The 19,966-nt window shown below is 36.8% G+C and overlaps 1 protein-coding gene across 1 annotated transcript in view; it reads left to right on the forward strand.

Annotated features, from left to right (window-relative positions):
• DNAH11 (dynein axonemal heavy chain 11) overlaps positions 1 to 19,966 on the forward strand; it is a 149,306-nt gene that overhangs the window by 51,403 nt on the left and 77,937 nt on the right. Inside the window, exons 37-48 of the mRNA XM_088150680.1 lie at positions 324 to 416; positions 2,484 to 2,678; positions 4,013 to 4,090; positions 5,255 to 5,387; positions 6,759 to 6,886; positions 9,423 to 9,571; positions 10,632 to 10,782; positions 13,063 to 13,194; positions 14,247 to 14,420; positions 15,347 to 15,551; positions 17,953 to 18,118; positions 18,409 to 18,511. Of these exons, the coding sequence (XP_088006806.1) occupies positions 324 to 416; positions 2,484 to 2,678; positions 4,013 to 4,090; positions 5,255 to 5,387; positions 6,759 to 6,886; positions 9,423 to 9,571; positions 10,632 to 10,782; positions 13,063 to 13,194; positions 14,247 to 14,420; positions 15,347 to 15,551; positions 17,953 to 18,118; positions 18,409 to 18,511 (1,707 nt within the window). The remainder of the gene's footprint in view (positions 1 to 323; positions 417 to 2,483; positions 2,679 to 4,012; positions 4,091 to 5,254; positions 5,388 to 6,758; positions 6,887 to 9,422; positions 9,572 to 10,631; positions 10,783 to 13,062; positions 13,195 to 14,246; positions 14,421 to 15,346; positions 15,552 to 17,952; positions 18,119 to 18,408; positions 18,512 to 19,966) is intronic.

A 19,966-nucleotide genomic window follows, 5' to 3' on the forward strand; every position in this document is an offset into this window, starting at 1 on the left:
GAAGTACTACCTTATGAGTCAGATGCTACCAGATCACCTTCTTCATTTACCACTATAGCTATTCTTAAATGTACTATTATACCTGCTTACTTTATTATAACTTGATTAACTTTATTAATCTGGATTAATTTAGATTTGAATAACTGAATATTTCATTTCAGAATTTCATCCCATCATAGACCACAAGTATAGTAATGTATAATATCAAAAATGAAAAAAGACTAGAACAACTTAGTTTCTACATTTTAAAATATAATATGAAGGACAAGTTAGTAGATTTTGAAAGTGATTTTTAAAATTTTCCTGCATATATCTCATCACAGGATCATTATGATTGGGGTCTTCGGGCTATTAAATCTGTCTTGGTAGTTGCTGGTTCTCTGAAGCGAGGAGATAAGACTAGACCTGAAGATCAGGTATGCAACATAATGTGGATATAGACTTCATATATCTACTTCCCAAACTTTTCAACATCCAGGCCTGTTGGAACTACAGTTTTGCAAATTCCTAAACAGGCATTTTGTCATGCCCATCCTTACAGGGAATTCTCTCTCCTGCACATGCAGAGGACACCAAATTAGAAAAGCTATAATTCCTCCAGTTTTTCTTTGATAATAAAATTATATCACTTTAATTGGGTGATTTTTTTTCTTGTCACTGAGAGGAACAAATTCATATATTCATATGGATTTTTTTTTCAAAGCACTGTTTTTATTGGTGTATAACACGCACTTTTTCCCCTAAAATTTGGAGCTGAAATCCTAGCTGCGTGTTATACGCCGATATGCCCTACAGCTTCTCACCTCAAGAGGCAGGGTTCAGAGAGCAAAGTGCTGGCGGCCAGGAGAGCATTTCTTTTTTGGTAGCTGCCACAACCCAGCACTGCCACTCCAGATGGCTGCAGAGGGAGGCACGGAGCCTGTGGTGCACTGTGCAATGCCCCCCTGGCCGCCCACCGAGAGCTGTGCCCGACCCCTCTTGGATCGCCTCAGGACTGGTAAGCGCAGAAGACGCAGCCTCTCTTCTGGTTCCCTGGAGCCTTGCCCACTCCTCCCTCCTTCCTGTCAGGAGAAACTTTGGTGCGGAGGGGCGGCCCCCTCCCCCGAGGGCTCCACCATGCCATTGGGAGCATGGGAGAGTCCAGGGACCTGAGTTCTCCAGTACTCAGTGTGTCAGAGCAAAGTGCAAAGAGCAGATCCACAGCAGTTCCGCAGTTTGCTAAAACTGGATGGGCAGGGAACCGCGCACCACCCATTCCCTGGGCCTCCAACTTTGCAAACCAGCCACTGTCCCAAGTGTACTGCGCCTGGAGGAGGAAGAGTTAAGCACCGATGTGTGTGTGTATGTGTGTATGTGCACACATGCATGCGTGTTTGCGAGGTTTTTATTCCTCCCCGTGGTTGCTCCATGATTTTGAGAGACTTGCTGAGTGCGGAGGAGATGGGCTTTGAACAGGAAGGCCAAGAGCTCCCGGACAGAGCGGGGCACCTCCTGCCGCACCAAGCCTCTGACTTTGATAAGGCTGAGGGACCGTGCAGTCCGGAGAGGTAAGTGTTGCATGCTGCCCTGCCCCAGCAAGGGGATCAACGCTCCTCTGAAGGCTGCTGGAGAACTCGGGTCCCTGGACTCTCCCATGCTCCCAGTGGTGCGGTGGAGCCCTCAGGGGAGGGGGCCGCCCCTCTACGCCAAAGTTTATCCCAACGGGAAGGAGGAAGGAGCGGGCAAGGCCTCAGGGAGCTGGAGGAGAGGCTGCGTCTTCCATGCTCGCCAGCCCTGGGGCAATCCAAGAGGGGACAGGTGCAGTTCTTGGCAGGCAGCCAGGGGGGCATTGCACTGCATGCCGTGGGCTCTGCACCTCCCTCTGCAGCCATCTGGAGTGGTAGTGGCTGCCAAAAAAGAAATGCTGTTCCGGCTGCCGGCGCTTTGCTTTGACACACTGAGTGCCGGACCACGCGGGCGATGTTACTAAAGACTGCAAACAGAGGAGGCATACCCTAATAATAAATACCCCCCCAATACACTCGGACCACCAGGGAGTTTTAGCCCCTACTGCTCCACCAGAGATCTTACCTGCCTGCCTGCTGCAGATAGGTAAGCAGGAAGGGAGGGAATAAGTACCAGTATGGTAATAAACAGAATACCATTACCACACACTACACACAGCTAACAAACACTAATGATACACACACACTACACACAGCCAGCCTACAACATACAAAAGAGGTGCTTTTTCTTTCAACTTACATATTTACCTTATAAGTAGTATAAATATTAATAAACAAAAAGTTCAGAGCTCCCTTTATTTTGCTTCCCAGTCATTTATTTTAAATTTAAGTTTTTTTACTCAAACTTCCTTCTTAAAATTGAGGTGCTTGTTATATGCCTGTGCGTGTTATACGCCGATAAATACAGTATATTTTGACTAGTGAAATTGATCAGAAACTTTGTAAGTATGATAATATGTGGCTTACTGCCTTTTCCAGATACTTATGCGAGCCTTGAGGGACTTCAATTTGCCTAAGATAGTGACAGACGATATCCCCATTTTCATGGGCTTAATCAGTGACCTCTTTCCAGCTCTGGATGTTCCAAGGAAGAGGAACTTGCAATTTGAACAGATGGTTAAACAATCTACCCTGGAGCTTCACTTACAGCCTGAGGAGACCTTTATTCTCAAAGTAAAAAATCCATTGCCTTTAATTACACTCGGTAAAAAAATTCAATCAAAATAATTGCAGACAGGTTGTACTGGGTATGAAGGTTATCCTTATTGACCTTACTGTGTTCTCATTGTGTCCTTAAAATGCTAGTCTTTCAGTAGCAGTACTGTATGTTAATAATTCAGTGTTAATTAGAATACAAGCATATTATCATAAGGATGTCTAGCATGCACTATTTTTCATAGAAATGCCATTCCTCCCCCTATTCCTGCTTTTTCTTAAATGCTGGTTCTTAGCTATTGGTGTTCAACTTTAACACAGTACAAAAGAATGGAGACATCACTTCATTGGCGATTGTCGGTCGTCTGCTTTGCTCTTTTACTTGATAAGAAAACAGAACAGAATTAACTTCTGATATAGGAGAATGTCTACCAGCATTAAAACTCTGCTCCCAAGATATCATCACAACAGTCAAATTTGCCTGCAGTGTGAATGGATAAGTGTCAGTACTGCTTGTGAAGCAGCAGAATTGCCATCTAATTTAGACCTGGCTCTTGTTTTGCAGAAAAGCCCTTAGAGATAGCAGCCGCATGGTAGAAGATAAAAACCAAGCTATGGAATAGTAGCTTGACCACTAGTATAACTGGCTCAGGATTTATCTTCTTCCCAGTAACTTTCCTTGGTAGAAGTCATATTACTCAGAAAACAGAGCTACCAGTGATATCAGGAAACTGGTACTGCCAGGCGTGGCTCCACTGAGATGCTCTGCTTGATCTCACCTCTTTTACAGCCACTCTCCTAATTCAAATTATTTTATGAATGTCTTTTACTACCTCTTTAATTTTATTTATTTATTTATTTATTTATTTATTTATTTATTTATTAGATTTATATTGTAGAGCTACCTGTCTCACAAAGCGTGACTCTGGGCAGCATACAAACATATTAACAATTAAAACCATAAAACATTTTGCAAGTGATTTGGCCTCTCCATTGGCCATTCCTTCATCTAGCCACTCGGTATTGTGTCAGTTTGGTGTTCCTTCAAAGAGTTCTTTGATTATACTAATGTATATATTAGTGCAGTCAATCCAAAAGAAGAGGACAGGAATGAACCTCATATATTTTCATTATATGAGGTTTATCCATTTAACTAATTCTGGATGTAGAACCAATGAAGATAGATGTATCTTCAGGTTGGCCAGTTGAAAGTTATTTGGGCAAAGCAGCATTTTGGTTTCCAGAGTACAAGGGAGAATGTATTAATGTGGGAGGAAAAATTAATGTCTTTTTGGTAATGGGAGGATGAGGGAGAAACATCCATTAGGTACTTTTTTTTTTTTTTTTTGCAGGTTGTTCAGCTTGAGGAACTGCTGGCTGTGCGTCATTCTGTCTTTGTAGTGGGAAATGCAGGCACAGGAAAAAGCAAGGTACAAAGCATATCTTTCCTCATTTGAACTGTTATTGAAAATATTATTTTTAGGCGAAGTGGCAAAACATCATTTGCTTTTATTTCAGCTAAGCCCATCAGTACTTTTGTGAAATTGCAGTGGCTAAATGTTGTTGTAATCAAGCTAATCATGAAAAGAAAGTGATATTTTTTTTCCATTGGAATTCAAGCTATCTAGGGATTAATCAGATCAAATAACAATTTCTTTGGGGAAAAGAACCCTTCTAACATCTTTTAGTGCAAGAAAGAGAATATCTTATGGGCTACCTTTCGTAAGGCATTGATGACCTGGCTCTTGCCCCAGGCATTGGATCAGAATGTTAGATAAGCCTTTTTAAAGTGATTTATATAATTATTTGATCACAGGCTTTATTTGTTATGGATACATCAGCTGCATATATTTACTATAGCATATTTTAAATTGTTGTTTTTATTATATTGTTGATTTTTAGGTGGTTGTTAGCTGCCCAAGGTTGCATGGTGAATTGGCAGCCATATAAAATGAATGAATGAATGAATGAATGAATGAATGAATGAATGAATGAATGAATGAATGAATGAAAAGGCAAGAGCAGGTCTGAGATAAAATTGTTAACAATTTAGGAGAGCTTTTTAGGGGAAGTGATAGCCTACTGAACTCTGATTTATCGGTTATCTCTGATTTTCCTGAAGAACAATATTTTTATGTTTGTCATTTCCCCATTATTCCTGCTTAGTCTCTAAATGAAACTAATATGAAAAATCCAGTCATTTTGTAGTATGGTAGAAACATTTTTATGCATAATTGTTTCTGTCCCATTGTCATTTCTAATCAAGCAAGTCTTGCAAGCTAATGAAGCACTATTAAAATGTGAACAGAAATAATGTTGGCAGATGTGAATGCAAAAGAATCATGAGAAAAACTAGAAGATATAGAATTATAATTCTAGATTTGTGGGAAAAGTTGTAGATCTGTTGCCATGCTTAATGTTTCTTCAAGTCCTTCAAGTTTCTTCTTTAAGTCCTTCAAAGCTGGCCTCTAAAATTGGCTGCAAAAATCAAAACATTTTACCTAAGATTCTATAGAAATGTTCATTATTTACATTAAAAAGAACCCTTTCCCCCCAAATTTAACTTTCAGTTTTCTTTCCTTGCTATTCAACAGATTCTGAAAACACTGAATAAGACTTATATGAACATGAAGCAGAAGCCTGTTTGGAACGATTTGAACCCCAAGGCTGTGACTACTGATGAGCTCTTTGGGTTCATACATCATGCTACTAGAGAATGGAAAGATGGCAAGTAAAATATATGATTACATGATTTATTATGCTGATTTTAATACCAGCTTCCCCAACCTGATGGCTTCTAGATGTGTTGGGACACAGCTACCCTTAACTACCAGCCAGTACAGCCAGTGATATGTTGGGTAAAAATTCTGGGAGTTGCAATTTCCGTACCTTTTTAAGTCCTGTTGTTTTTACCTTTCTTCACACTATTTGAAACCATGCCTAGATGAATAGAGTTACATTACTCTCTTACAAGGGAAGGGGAATCTGTGGAATCAAGGTTGTCCCCAAACTCATATTTGTAGTCCAATATGATTCCAGTTGCTGAAAATCAGTGGAGTAATGTCCATGTTTGTAAGATGTGAAACCCATAAACATTCAAATGTGACTATTAAAATAGACTGAACATGGTTTTAAAAATGAATATAAAAAAACCTTCTCCCCAAATCCAGGAAACAAAAACCAGAAAATCCTGAGGCTACATATTTTACATCATCAGCTTACCTATTGCAACCCTTGGGCTTTTCCCAAACTATTAAGTTTGGACATCAGGATACACATGGCCAAACTACACAGGATAAATGCCAGGATACAGCTTTCTGAAAGCTGTACTATTTCCCACTACAAATGAATAGAGGACTATGCTTCAATATTTTCTCTATAAAGAAAAAACAAATTACATTTGTGTACATAAGTAGCATGTTAAAAGAATTCACTCCATGACATGCTATTTTTCTATTTGCCAGTTTTTTAATCTTCAGCTATATCCATCAATAAACATCTAGACAAAAAAACATAAGCAAAACATCATTTAAAACAAACTAGAATAATAATATCAGCATAGAGAAAACAGTTACTATTTGCTGTTTAATGCCTATAGATGATGCTATAGACAATGCTACAGATAAAGTCCTCTTTCATATGGTACATCTGAAGATTACATATCACTGAATACTTCATAGAAGAGAATATGGTCTTTCAAATATGGTAGTCCAAAATGTTTGTTCTTCATATGTAGATCGTTAAATTTCATACTTGCTACCTTCTGCATATACCCCATATGTTCTTTCCTTGATGCCAAAGCATTATCTAAATGTATCCACATACCAATACAACCTCACTGTATTGTGATACACAACTAGAGAGCAGATATAATTTTCTTTCAGCCACCACAGAATTACTTAAACTAGCCACACAATAATTCAGTTTTGGATCTTGCTCTCCAAGTTAAGTGTATGTTTGGAACAAGCCTTTAGGAAAACTCATGTGCATGCATGAAAATATTTGGGTACATTTTCAGATTCTTTTGCATCTGAGATAGAAACTTGTTTTTCATCATTTAAACATTATTATCAAAACCTATTTATATGCATTTTTCAGGACTCTTCTCCTCTCTTTTGAGAGAGCAAGCTAATATGTGCCATAATTGGCCAAAATGGATTGTCTTAGATGGAGACATAGATCCTATGTGGATTGAATCACTCAATACTGTTATGGATGATAACAAGGTGAGCACAAGAACACACATTCTCATTTTTTCTTCAATATTCATTTTCTTTTGGTTTTTTTCCCTGTTAAATGCTTTCACTATGTGGCTGAGGTCCAATGAAACTTTCTTGTTCTCTTCTGTGAACAGCCAGTTAGAACTCTTTTTCTTCTTCTGAAGCAAAATGGTTTCTCATTACATTGAAACTTGAGTAACTGCAGCTTTTCAAAACTCCGTTTTGTTTAAAAACAACTAGGAATCCTATACTTCCTTATTCTGCATTGATGACTAAGCTGAGGTAAAGCAAGCCTGGTTTTATGAGTTTGGAGGTACTGGAAACTGACCTTGTTAACATTAATTTCTGCAATTAAACAGTCTCCTAGTACTAGTACTTGCCAGAGAAGAAAAGGGAATTAAGAGGTACATAAGTCCAAATTGTCTTATAATTTGTTGAACTGGTGGGAATTCAGGATTTTCTATAACTACAAAATTGATCCTTTAAAAAAAAACTTAAATATTATAATTGCAATGGTAAAAACTAAGGAAGGAAGGAAGGAAGGAAGGAAGGAAGGAAGGAAGGAAGGAAGGAAGGAAGGAAGGAAGGAAGGAAGGAAGGAAGGAAGGAAGGAAAAAAAGAGAAAAGAAAGTAAGAATATAGTAAAAAAAAAGAAAAGAAATACATAAAGAAGTGACTTCCAACCTTCATCACAACAAATATAAACAATTTTAGTAACTTTTCATCTCATATTTATTTACAAACAATGATCTCTTCATCCATGTCCCATCTATAAACAAATCCATAAAGCATCGTCATTTTAGTCCCGATGTCAGCAAAAGTCCATTAAGGGTTACCAGAAATAACATATCTATTTTAACCTTGATCAAATAAGCCAACTTTATATTGCTTCCTTTTACTTCTAACAGTCTTAATTTTTAGTCCATTCCAGTAATGTCTTAGAGCTTGATTTCTTTTCATTTCTTTTTTGCCCCTTCTCATAAGATTCACCCAAGCTTTAACAAACCTCTTTTGTAAATCCAATATAAAAGAATTATCCAGGTCACTCTCTTGGTTTATTATTTGTAAATCCCTTTTGATTTTTAAAGCATCAACAGATTTCTTTTGTATGTCCAATAAGAAAAACTTTTCCATGTAATTCTTATAGCCTGTCATTTGTAGATTCACTTTCAGTGTCAACTCTGGCTTGTCAGATACAACTTGTTCCTTTTCTGCCATTTCTTCCAAAACACCTTTTGGACACAGTCTATCCATAAAAGCAAACATTGCTATTGACATGGTTGATATTAACTTCTGATTCCATTTTTAAAAAGTGTCCTTCAGTATTTCCAATGTTATAATATTTTGCGTCATTCTATAGCTGTTAATCAGGTTTATGTATTTTTCTCCTTTAATTAAAATCTTTAGTTCCCTCTAGCGTCCAATATTTAAAATTGTTTCTCTCTTTTATGTCTTAGAAAAAATTCAAAACAAAATTCCACTTTCCCACAGGATGGATTCTTTATAATTAATTCCAAAAACTTATTTCAAATTTATCTGGACCCTTTATAACTTTCTAAAATCAAAGTCTTAATTAGCTTTTTGCCGTTTATTTCAATTTTTTAAGTTCTTAAGCTTGTAGTTAAATTTTTCTTCCATTAAGGATTGAAGGCAGATTCATCTGGTGTTTTCAGACTTGTTGATCCAAAGGTCTCTAATAGCTGAAAAGTAGTTAACAAGCAATTTCCAAATGTGATTAGAAAAGGAAGTATGCAAATTTAGTGTCCTTTTAAAGGCGCTGACTGTGGTTTGAGCAAGATGGCTCATCTCCTAGTGCTCCAAACCTGCCAGAGACCTCTGACTTGCAGTCTCCTTGCAAGGAGCAACTGTCTGGAGCACTTTTGGGCAATCTCCCATCCTCTCTTTGTCCGGAGAGATTTGAAGAGCTGGTTTACTCACCAGTTTTTTGTTATTCCACTTTTCACAGAGTTGTTTTGTCTGTCATTTCTTCCTCCAGAAGTCCACTTCAGAATCGATCCTTTAGCCCAGATTACGAATCCATGATCAAGCATACTCCAGAGATTTAGTACTTCAGCTCCTATTGATCTTAACCAGTATAACCAAAGGCTTATGTGGGAGTGATAATCCAAAGCATCTGAAGAACCGATGACCTATTGCTGGTGTAGATCTATATGCACTGAGAGAATATCTTTTACATAAATTAGAACTTTTTTTGTATGTGGAGATCAGCAGTTTTTTAAATTAAGAGATTACAAACCATGTACAACTAATTCTACTTTTTGAAGTATTTAATCAGAACCTTAAATATTAGCTTCTGCTGTATCCTTCCCATGGAAGTTGATAGCATTCTTTGTAACTGATTGTGGCTTTGTGTGTTCCAAAATATAAAAAAATATTTATGCACCTCAAGATGTATTGCATTTATAATGGATCCTTAAACATGAACTGAACTCTAAAAAATAGCAATTAGCTGATCGCTATAAAAAGGAATGCAGTGGGTTTTACTGTGAGAGTAACATTATCCTATTCTATACATTTGTAGGTGCTGACTCTCGCCAGCAACGAACGGGTCCCTCTGACTCCATCAATGCGACTGCTGTTTGAGATTCACCATCTGAAAACAGCCACCCCTGCTACAGTGTCAAGAGCAGGCATTCTGTATGTAAATCCACAGGATCTTGGTTGGAATCCGTACGTAATCTCTATGGACTTATTCTTGCATAAGACCTTTTAATTTCAATATGAAATATGCAATGTCACCAAATTACAAGCCCAAGACAATTGTTATCCAAAATGCTTTTTGGTTCTCTTTTCTTATGGCCTTTTTCTGCTTCTCTGCTCAGTGTTGTTGTTATGTATTATAAGATATATTTTCCAATTGATTTAATTTTATACTGCTGTGTTAGTCATCTTGAAGCTTTTTATTTGAAAAGCAGATTATAAATATTTCAGCAGATTAAATTATGTTTATTTATTTAATTCACCCTCAGTATATTGTGCTGCTTGGGATTTTCTTTAAAACATGCTCCAGTATTATTGCAAATCAGAAATTTGTTCAATAATATTGTCTGATTGCTGAAAGGAAGACTGGAGACATTTGAAATTTTGAGACTATGTCAGAGATGCTTTAATAAAATTGCAGCCATAGAAGGGTTATATGTTCACAAAATTGTTCCCATGCTGAGTGTGAGGAACCTTGCCATCATCCTCTTTAAGCTTCCAGGGCCCTGCCTGCCACTTCTCAGATGACCTTTGCCTTTTTTTCTGGGCAGATGAACAAAGCACCCTATTGCAGCCAATGTTTTTGTTTTCCTCAGGAATACCCAATATGGCCTACATGAAGCCCAGAAATATTCTTACATAAATACGATTCTAGAGTCTGGCATTTTGTTTTGCAGGATGCCAACTTTCCATTAACTATTTTTTTTTTCAATTAAAATCATTGTTTTAAAAATTAAGTCAGAAAGACACTGATGGACACCCAAGAAGATACCTATGAATACAATATTGCTGAGCTTTAAAGTATTCAGACAGGGATTTACAGCTAGTGCTTTAGGAACCAGATGATATTACTTTGCACCCAAAGGCTTGCTTGCTTGGTTATTTATTTATTTACTTATCTATCAAATATATTTATCAATAAGCTAATTGAACAGATGCCCTTATGCCTTCCTAGCATGGAAAATTGTTGTTAGCCTCTATATTGTGACACATGGGTCTTTGGAGAAATCACTGGGTTTTTCTTTTCCAGATATGTTGCAAGCTGGATAGAATCAAGGAGAGATCAATCTGAAAAAGCAAATTTGACTATTCTCTTTGATAAATACGTTCCTCTGTGTTTGGACCAACTCAGAACAAACTTTAAAACGATAATTCCCATCTCTGAGAATAGCATGGTGCAGGTATGACTTTAATTGTGCAGACATTTATTATTTACATTTCTTTCATTCATAACGTTCAATATGTTTTCTCAACATATTGTGTTGACATAGAAAAGGGTTCTTTTGTTGTAGTAACATGAACAGGATAAAAGAAGCCAAGTTCAGAAGAAAATCCTTGAATATCTATTGACCAATGCTTTTAAAAACAACTGTGCATAAGGCACATTTTGATGTATAATTTATGCATTTCCTTTACAATGTTGGTATCAGTTATACATGCAAAACAAGTCCATAAATCACCACCCCCTAAATATATGACTATATGATTTCAGTGGAAATTATTGCAATGTAAATCTGCATCAGATTTAATTAATATAGTAATACATAGCTAATTAACTAAAATTATGTACAAATAGGGAAGTATCTCTTATTGAGAACTAGCCTATCCTCATGGCTGTGGAAAACATGCAGTAAAAGACAATTATATTATACTGATGTGTGAAGTAACTTTTTGTGGGAAATTGTAAAGATTTAGAATCAATACAGGCAGAGAGGCAATAAATGTTCCCATCATGATATCCACCTGAACAGTCCAGGTAGTTTCTGGGTTATAATGGTTATATTCCTACCTCAGGACTACCTCTCAAAAGTGGTTATGAGAGGTTTCTGTTATGGGGACCCACCAGGTTCTTGGCTTTCTTCTCTGATGATCAATATTTACATAAAGCCTTTGGAGTGGTAATCGAGATTTAGGATATGGTGTCTTGAATCAAAAGAAGTCATGCTGTCTTGAGGAAGTGATGAATGGAATGAGGGGCAGAAACTAAACTGAATCCAGATAAGGTGGGAGTACCATGGATAAATAGTTCTCAAGTCAGGGAAGGCAGGCTGCTAGGAACAGGTGTGTACTATGGGGTTTCTCTTTGATTTCAGTTTGTCCCGAGAAATATAGGTGGTATTAAAGACAAGTTTCAGTTGGCAAATATTGCTTCCTCCAGTTCCTTTCAATTCATGTACTAAGATGAGCTGTGGAGGTCATGTGCAATTCATAGTGTGGTAGCCAGGAGTAGATCTCCTCAATGGCAGTGCCCCAGTTATCACTCTCATTCAAGGGAAGTACATTTGATCCCCATGTTTTCTTCTTTTAGACTATATGTCTGTTCACCTAGACATTTGAAGGACAAAAGCTGCTTCAGGACCAGAGTGCATTTCAGAAGGCTTCTCTGAAATGTAATTTATTTACTAACTTTCTGATATTTTACGATAGTTGGTTTTATTTGGTTTTTTTTTATATAACAATATTTTTATTGTTCTTTTGTATAGTGCTCTGGGCTCCTCTGGAAGGCAGAATGAGATAGAAATTTATTTCTTTATTTAAAAGATTTATATGGCTGCCCATCTTAAGCATCTCTGGGCAGCTCACAACAAAAATACATTGTTTTTGTTATCCAGGATTTATAGTAGCACACATGTATTGTTATTTCAGACTGTATAGGGGGGAAAAAACTTATGCTATACACAGTATTACAATCAAGTTGAATGATATAATTGTCCAGTTATGGAACCAAGTGCTAGAGCACATGCTTTGCATGGTGATTTCAAAAAGACTCCTGTATGGAATCTCTGAGCTTGTTCCCTGTTCTTTAGGTGTAGGGATTTTTTTTCCCTGTTGGAATAATGTTCTCTGGACATAAACCAGGACCAGGAAATTTTTTGTAGACAGACTACATTTTTTAAAAAAAGGCCTTGAGGGCCTCAGTATCAGTATGAAAGAGTGATGTCATTAGAAAATGGAGAACTGTAATTTTGCATTTAAAACATGGGGTTTGGAATTTTAAGCTCAAAACAGAGTTATGCTACCCATTTGTGTTTTGGAAAAAGAACAATTGTACTGCAGAAAATTAGCAAATTACTACTGAATTCAGTGACACAATCTTAGAAGGATCCATAACAACAAACATGAAACAGGAAGGCCACAGATTGTACACCTACAGTTTGATGTCAGGTTCTTTATGCTGTTATTCTCTCTCTCTCTCTGTTTTTCATTCCTTCATGCTGAGCGCTTTGTCAGGGGAAAAGGAAAAAACCAATAACTTTTGCCTGAAATTAGTTTGAATGCTGCATGAAATTAAGCTGAATAATCCTCCTTGTTATAGAATAGTTTCTTATTTTATAGGACATTTGCTTGTGCTCACCGTATCAACAGTATTGAGTGATTCAATCCACATAGGATCTATCTCCCCATCTAAGACAACCCATTTAATGTTTTCCATTTTCCTGTTGTTATTGTTTTTTTGGTAGACTCTTTGTACTCTCCTTGACTGTCTACTGACCCCTGAAAATTTGACCCCTGATGGACCTAGAGACCTATATGAAATATATTTTGCGTTTGCCTGTGTGTGGGCATTTGGTGGGGCTCTATTTCAAGACGAGGTAGGCAGAAATCAGCTTATTTAAACTCCAAAGGTTGGGGTTTATTCAGATAAGCAAACTGTTCTTGATATATGGTCTTTTACCTATGCAATAAAAATACAGTCAACAGAGTCAGTAAAAGAGGCTGAATGAAATAAAGTGATTCAATGTCTTGTTTACATTAGGGACAGTCCCCATTGTCAGAGATAATATTACCAATTTCAGAGTGGATCATGAGCCTGCTAGAAATGCTAAAAAGAATTGAATTGACTTGTATATTTTTCATATATCTTGGCTGTAAGATGAAGAGAAATAAATTACACAATCAAGGCCATAAGTGGAGCAAGATATTTGTGGGATTAGAATGAAGTCAAACTGGTATCAGAGATAACTAAGATAGAGGGGTGTGGAGGAAATAATGTAGATTAGGTCTTTATGCAGCATGTTGCCTTTAAAGGAAAAAATGTGGCTGAATGTAATACCTGCAGCTGCTTGAAGGAAATGTAGGCTGGCACTGCGTTTGCAGCCCTATATGGTCTAAAACACTTGTTTTCCTTTGAATGTGAAGTGTTGCATAGACCTAACACAGGTGTTTATGTGGAAAGTTGTGTGATGCTATACCTTTTCACCAGTAATACTTCTAGTACACTACTATACTAGAAAAACACAGAAGTAATCAAATAGGTATCCAGTTTATCACAAAAGACATGCACAACAATTTTCAAAAATTATTAGAGATATATATTCAATGATTTTTCCTTATTCTCTTGAGAAATGCTCATGATTAGTAAAATAATGTAAGAAGGGAATTACATTATTTTAATTGTAAGAAAACCCAAGCAACAGATTTAGATTGCTTGGTAACTGGTTTAGTTTTTTAAGGATAAAATCATCTAAAGCAATTCTCCCCAGCAGAAATATTTTCCTATATTGAAGCAATGAAAATGCTTAATACTATGTCATTTAAATTATTTCACAATATTGGTGTATGTTCCTAAAAAATGTTCACTGAATAGTTAAATGATTGTACAGTATAATAGATACAATTAGATAACAGAATTAATATTTTGTAGCTTTACAGTTACCAAGCTGAATTCAGCCAGTGGTGGCTTAAAGAGATGAAATCTGTGAAGTTCCCATCCCATGGTACAATATTTGACTATTATCTTGATCCCAAAACTAAGAAATTTTTCCCTTGGAGTAATAAAATCAGCAGTTTTGTCATGGATCCAGATACACCCTTGCAGGTATTTTTAATTTGTTTGTTAATAGAAATATAAGATGAATGTAAGGAATTTTAGATTTTACCCTTGTTATTTTAATTTTTTCCTAAAAATAAGCCTCTGTTAAAATATGTATACACATACAGTGTTAGTTTTATAGGCTATGTTTTGCACCCAACAACTGGAGAAGGAAACTGATGGAAACCAATTAAATTTATATGGTAGGGAATAATTTCATTCCTTTACAAAGGATATAGTGAAATAAGTCCACAGAACTACATTTTTAGAGACTTAAAGTGAAGTTTTTAGTTTCTTTCTCATGGAAGGAGTAAAAGTAGGAAGGGGAGGAGACACATAAGGCCAAAACTGACTTAGATACATTTCTGCAATAATTAATTACTGCATTTTGTTGCATACAAATGTAGTCAGTGTGAATTATCATCAGCTATTATTGTACAATTTTTCAGCACATGGTCTCGTTACATTTTGCCAAAATCAATATCAACATAAGTAAGTTTAACTTGATAAAAGGCTTATGTTCTAAAATGCAATGAGTCTGTTGGAAACTTTATGGAAACAATGAGTCTGTTGGAAACTCTGTTGGAAACTTTATACATGTTTTCCATATAGTAGCCATTGAAGTAAAAGAATACCATATTGGAATGGTCCAAAATTTGATGATACTTTTCTACAGGGTTCAGCAAGGGACCCTATGCTGATGCTTCGAAGGAAGCAACATCATATTTAAATTCCATCGTTTTTCTTCTAAAGCTCAGACAAAGCTTTGCATATTAAAAATGTTACTTTTCACATTGTATAAACCTCCATATTCATCAGCTCTGCACTCTGCGCTAAATGATATTTGACATTTAAAAATAAATTTCAGTAGCATGTTAACATAAATGTGCAGGCTACCTGTCTTGGTTTGTGTCTTTGTGTGTGTATTTTAGGCAGTGCTCATTCACACATCTGAGACCGCATGTCTTAAATACTTTGTGGAATTGCTATTGGAAAAAAGCAAGCCAGTGATGCTGGTTGGAAATGCTGGAGTAGGGAAAACAGTGCTAATTGGGAAATGCCTTGCCGGCCTTTCAGAAGATTTTCTGGTCTCAAAAGTTCCATTCAACTATTACACTACTTCAGCAACGTTACAAAGTAAGCTCCTCCGTTGTCATTGTTAAGGCTATCACTGCATAATGAAGTCCAGTTAAAGACTAGTGTTGACTCTTTGTTGACCATTTGCAGTCGTTGTATTTAAAAGATGTAGTAGTAATGTACTAGTAGATACGACAACTTGAAACATAAATATTATTAATAATAGTTTTTCCAAGGGATGACTATGCCCTGGAGGACTCTCTGTGTCCCCAAGGAATGTTCTATGCTGTTTTCATTGATTTGAAGGCAGCTTTTGATTCAGTGCCTGGAATGGTGATAGCAGAAACTAGCTGCTTCCTCTACTTATCACTGGCTTCTATGGGTAATGATAAAGCTACATGAGGACTGTCATGCAACTTAACTGCAACATCGGTGGGGCTTTAATAGTATTAGAGTATTAGAAAGCACTGGTTAAGGGCACTGAACTTCCATTTATGTATTAGTGTGTGTATAATTTTTATATGGAATTATTAGAATATTATTAATCTCTCTCTGTAACCTGCTTTCTTATGTTTTCTGGGCCATTTTTTAATAGCTTACGGCCCGTTTTTTTAGGTTCAAACAACACAGAGGGTTTTTAAATCATATGAACTAAAATTTCATCTTTCCTCTTTGGTTTTTCCTGCATGCAAAAGCAGCCAAGGCTGTTGTACTATATACTTAGTACTCTCCACAGCACACTAGATGAGAAAGGCTCTGGCAATGGAGACATCTTCAGACATCCTAAGTAGTTTAAGGCTTAATATCAGTGCTTTAAATTATGCCTGGCAAACAAATGGCAATCACCACAGCGCTTCCACTACAGGCATCATCTGTTCTCTGTAATTTGATTCATTGGCACTCTCACGGTCATGTTTTGCCCTAGTTGCAACGTCTAAACACTTTTCAAGTATAGTCCTACATAGAGCTCAAGGATATAATGACATGTCTCCCTACTTATTATGTAGGTCATTGGTGCTATCAGTAAAATGACTGGTTGCAGGGAATATTGGGAGCTTCTTTCAAAATGGATATGGAACGGATCCTTCTCCAGCATAAAATGCTGGTGCTGAATTGTAACCATACAGTATTTACTTTGTTCAAATTGTTCTCATTTGCAAAAATGAACAGCAAACACATGTATAAACACATTCCTTTCTTTTTCAAGCATCCTTTTTTGGAGTTATAACTTCTCAGGAAGAAAATTAATGCATTTTGTTAACTTAAAATATAGCACACCTTATATTCATACTTGTTTAAGTATGTTTCTGGAATATTTTATTACTCCTTAGATTACACACAAAGGGCACAGCTAAAAAAATGTTTCAGGAGCACAAAATTGCAAACTAGTTAATGCCATTTTGGAGAACTATAATTCAAGACTTAATACTTTAAAATCTGCTGGTAAGGTCAGTGAACTCATTTGATGTGCCTGCTGTTTTAATAAGATTATTATAGCATACTGAGCACATGCTATGTATACAGTATATAAAAACATGTACCCAATTTTAGTATTAGGACACTGATAACCCTGAATAAAGCTCATGAGAGGATTTTTCTTTTCCTAACTGAAATCAGAGATGTGTTCTGTGAGATATCCTTTGGTATGTGCTGTGTATGCGAGAGATGAGTGGAGCTGGGGGGGAAAGAGAGAGGGGAAAAAACAATCTGTGAAGAAGGATGTTAAGCATGTTAAGGTTTACCTATTCTTAAGGAAAATAATGAATGACATTTCTGCTCTAACAGCCCATTAATCAGCAATTTACAATTCATTCAAATTACATTTCAATTATATTTCAGCTAATGATTATGCTTTAAAATGATTTGTTACTGGTAATAAATAAATGTCAGTCATTGTTTCTTCACAGTGAGGTTCAAATAACTGGTAACTTATTGCTAATAAAGTGCCTTTTTAAGGAAAATGCATTTTTATGTAGGTTAACAGTTGCTATTGTACAGAAGCCAGAAATGAGAACAGCTTGGAGAGGAAGGTCCCACTCAGTCAGTAGTACAGTTTATGTCCAGTGCAAGTTCCTTCTAGGTCAGTGTTGTCCAAACTTGGCCACTTTAAGATGAGTGGACTTCAACTCCCAGAATTGGAGTTGGCTGGCTGGGGAATTCTGGGAGTTGAAATCCACTCATCTTAAAGTGGCCAAGTTTGGACAACACTGTTCTAGGTCAACATCTTACAGTATTACAAAAGGAGGGGAAAACACTTCCACTCTGTGCAAAAGATGAAGAAAGCACTGTGGCTGCCAGAAGAGCAATTTAATCCAAGTACAATATCCTCTTCTATTTTGGTACTAAGTTACTTGGGTATTTCGGAGCCTAAGCACTTTTTTCCATGAAAATTGGTCATGAGTACCCTTGTTGGAAAGCTAATTTATATTGTTAAATAATCATGCACCCTAACACATTTTAGGGATTCTTGAAAAGCCCTTGGAGAAAAAAGCTGGCCGTAACTATGGTCCAGTGGGAAACAAAAAATTGGTTTATTTTATTGATGACTTGAACATGCCAGAAGTGGATGTTTATGGGACAGTTCAGCCTCACACACTGATTCGGCAACACATAGATTATAGACATTGGTAAGTCATTTTTTAAAATTATCCTCAGCTCAAATATGTGTTCTTTGATCAAAATGCGAGTGCAAGTTTGAAGTAACAGGTTTCAATTAAGCTTTTCCATATTTCTAGGAAATTTTAAATATGGCAATGTTTGGTTTCTAGGGATTTAGTATTATTTATGGCTTTGATTATTTTCTAATGGAAGCTGATGGCCATATCTATTGTGTGAGTCCAACTATCACCTGTGAGGATGTACTCATAGTCATTTTTAGATTAATCATAAATATTTAAAAATATTTTTGTCTCCTTAGGTATGATAGACAGACATTAACTGTGAAAGAAATTAATCATTGTCAGTATGTTGCCTGTATGAATCCAACTGTTGGCAGTTTTACCATCAACCCCCGACTTCAAGTAAGATTACAAGTGTCTCTTGTTTGAAATATATACAGCTGCCTAAAATTTATTTCTGTTTGCAGAAGATCTGGCAGATGATTCTTTGGCTTACATGACAATCCCAGTAATGCAAAGAGGCTCTTTGGCCAGCTGGACATAGCTATCGGTTCTTAATCATGAGCACCCCAAAATGAGGGAAAATGTGTTACGATGCCATTATACAAGCTAAACTCTGTCCTCCCATTCTTGCATCACAACATCAGCCCAAGGATGTAAGGGATGAGGTTGATATCACAACACATGTTTCATTACTTGCTTCCTTTGTCCATCTGCACCAGCGGACACCTATGTTACTGGCTACTTTTGGAGTTTTGAAAATATGTGACAGGCATTCCCACAGTCCTGGGTGGCTTTGCCTAGTCACAGAGTAGCAGCTGAAGTGGATGTGGCCAACTGCAAGTGGTCATTCAGTAGAAGGCGAACTAAAAATGTTTTTCAGAATGATCCCCAAACCTTTTTTTCTTCTTGTTGTTGTCTTTTGACTTTTTTTTTTTTCCTAGGCAAGGGATTGCATTTTCAAACAAAACAGGGATTGTAAAAACCATTATTTTTTCTTCTAAGAGTGCCTTCAGGTCAAGTATGAGATCTGGAGACATAACTGGAAATAAAGATAAATGTGGAGCATGTCAGTTTCCACTCAGGTGCAAACTGGATACTGACAGACAGCAAAGGAAGTTCTGTAGGTGTATTAGTACCCACAGCTACCAACTCATGATCTTTATAACACCTCAGAATTTTGGCTCATTTCTATGGGGACAGAGGTGTTAGTAAACTTGAGGGTTACCTGAGTGGAAGCATGACTGAACAGATAGCCTAAACAAATAGGCTTGCTCTTCTGTTTTCTACCACTTCAAAACTTGAGATCCAGTGTTGTAACCAGGGGTCTACACTGAGCGGGAAGGTTAAAAAGTCAAGATTGCAGCTAACACCATGCAGTTAAAGCATCACCTCTTTCTGAAGTACGGGTTAGGCTATTTGGGCCATGGAAAAAGCTCAGTTCCCTGGCCTAATCCACTGTGTTTTATTATAGCATTTCATGAAGGTGCATTTGATTTCTCCTCTTCAAATAAAACTCTCCAGTAGAACTGTAATAAAACAGGTCTAGTTGCTATTAAGCAGTTGCATGTAGGTTTGGGTTTTTGTAGTGCAAAGCTCTGGAAAATAGTAGTGTACAAGTGGATTACTTTATGTCCTTAGATAATGGACTAGAATAACGCTGTCTTCTTGGATTGGACATCCAAGTCTTGCAATAGGACAGAGGGCCTTTGTGGTCATTTCAGGATTTACATACTTGGGCAGCAATACCTAGATTTCTTTTTTTGCTGTTTACAAGAACAGCATATAAAATCTTTCCCTTAGAAATAGCTCTTTTGTAGATTTGAAAACTAAATTGCATGAGGATTCTTATGCCAA

The sequence above is a fragment of the Python bivittatus genome, unplaced genomic scaffold, assembly GCF_059951505.1.
Source record: "Python bivittatus isolate LINGU-HERP-01145 unplaced genomic scaffold, Pbiv_v1 ctg000610_np1212, whole genome shotgun sequence".
NCBI classification, from domain to species: Eukaryota; Metazoa; Chordata; class Lepidosauria; order Squamata; family Pythonidae; genus Python; species Python bivittatus.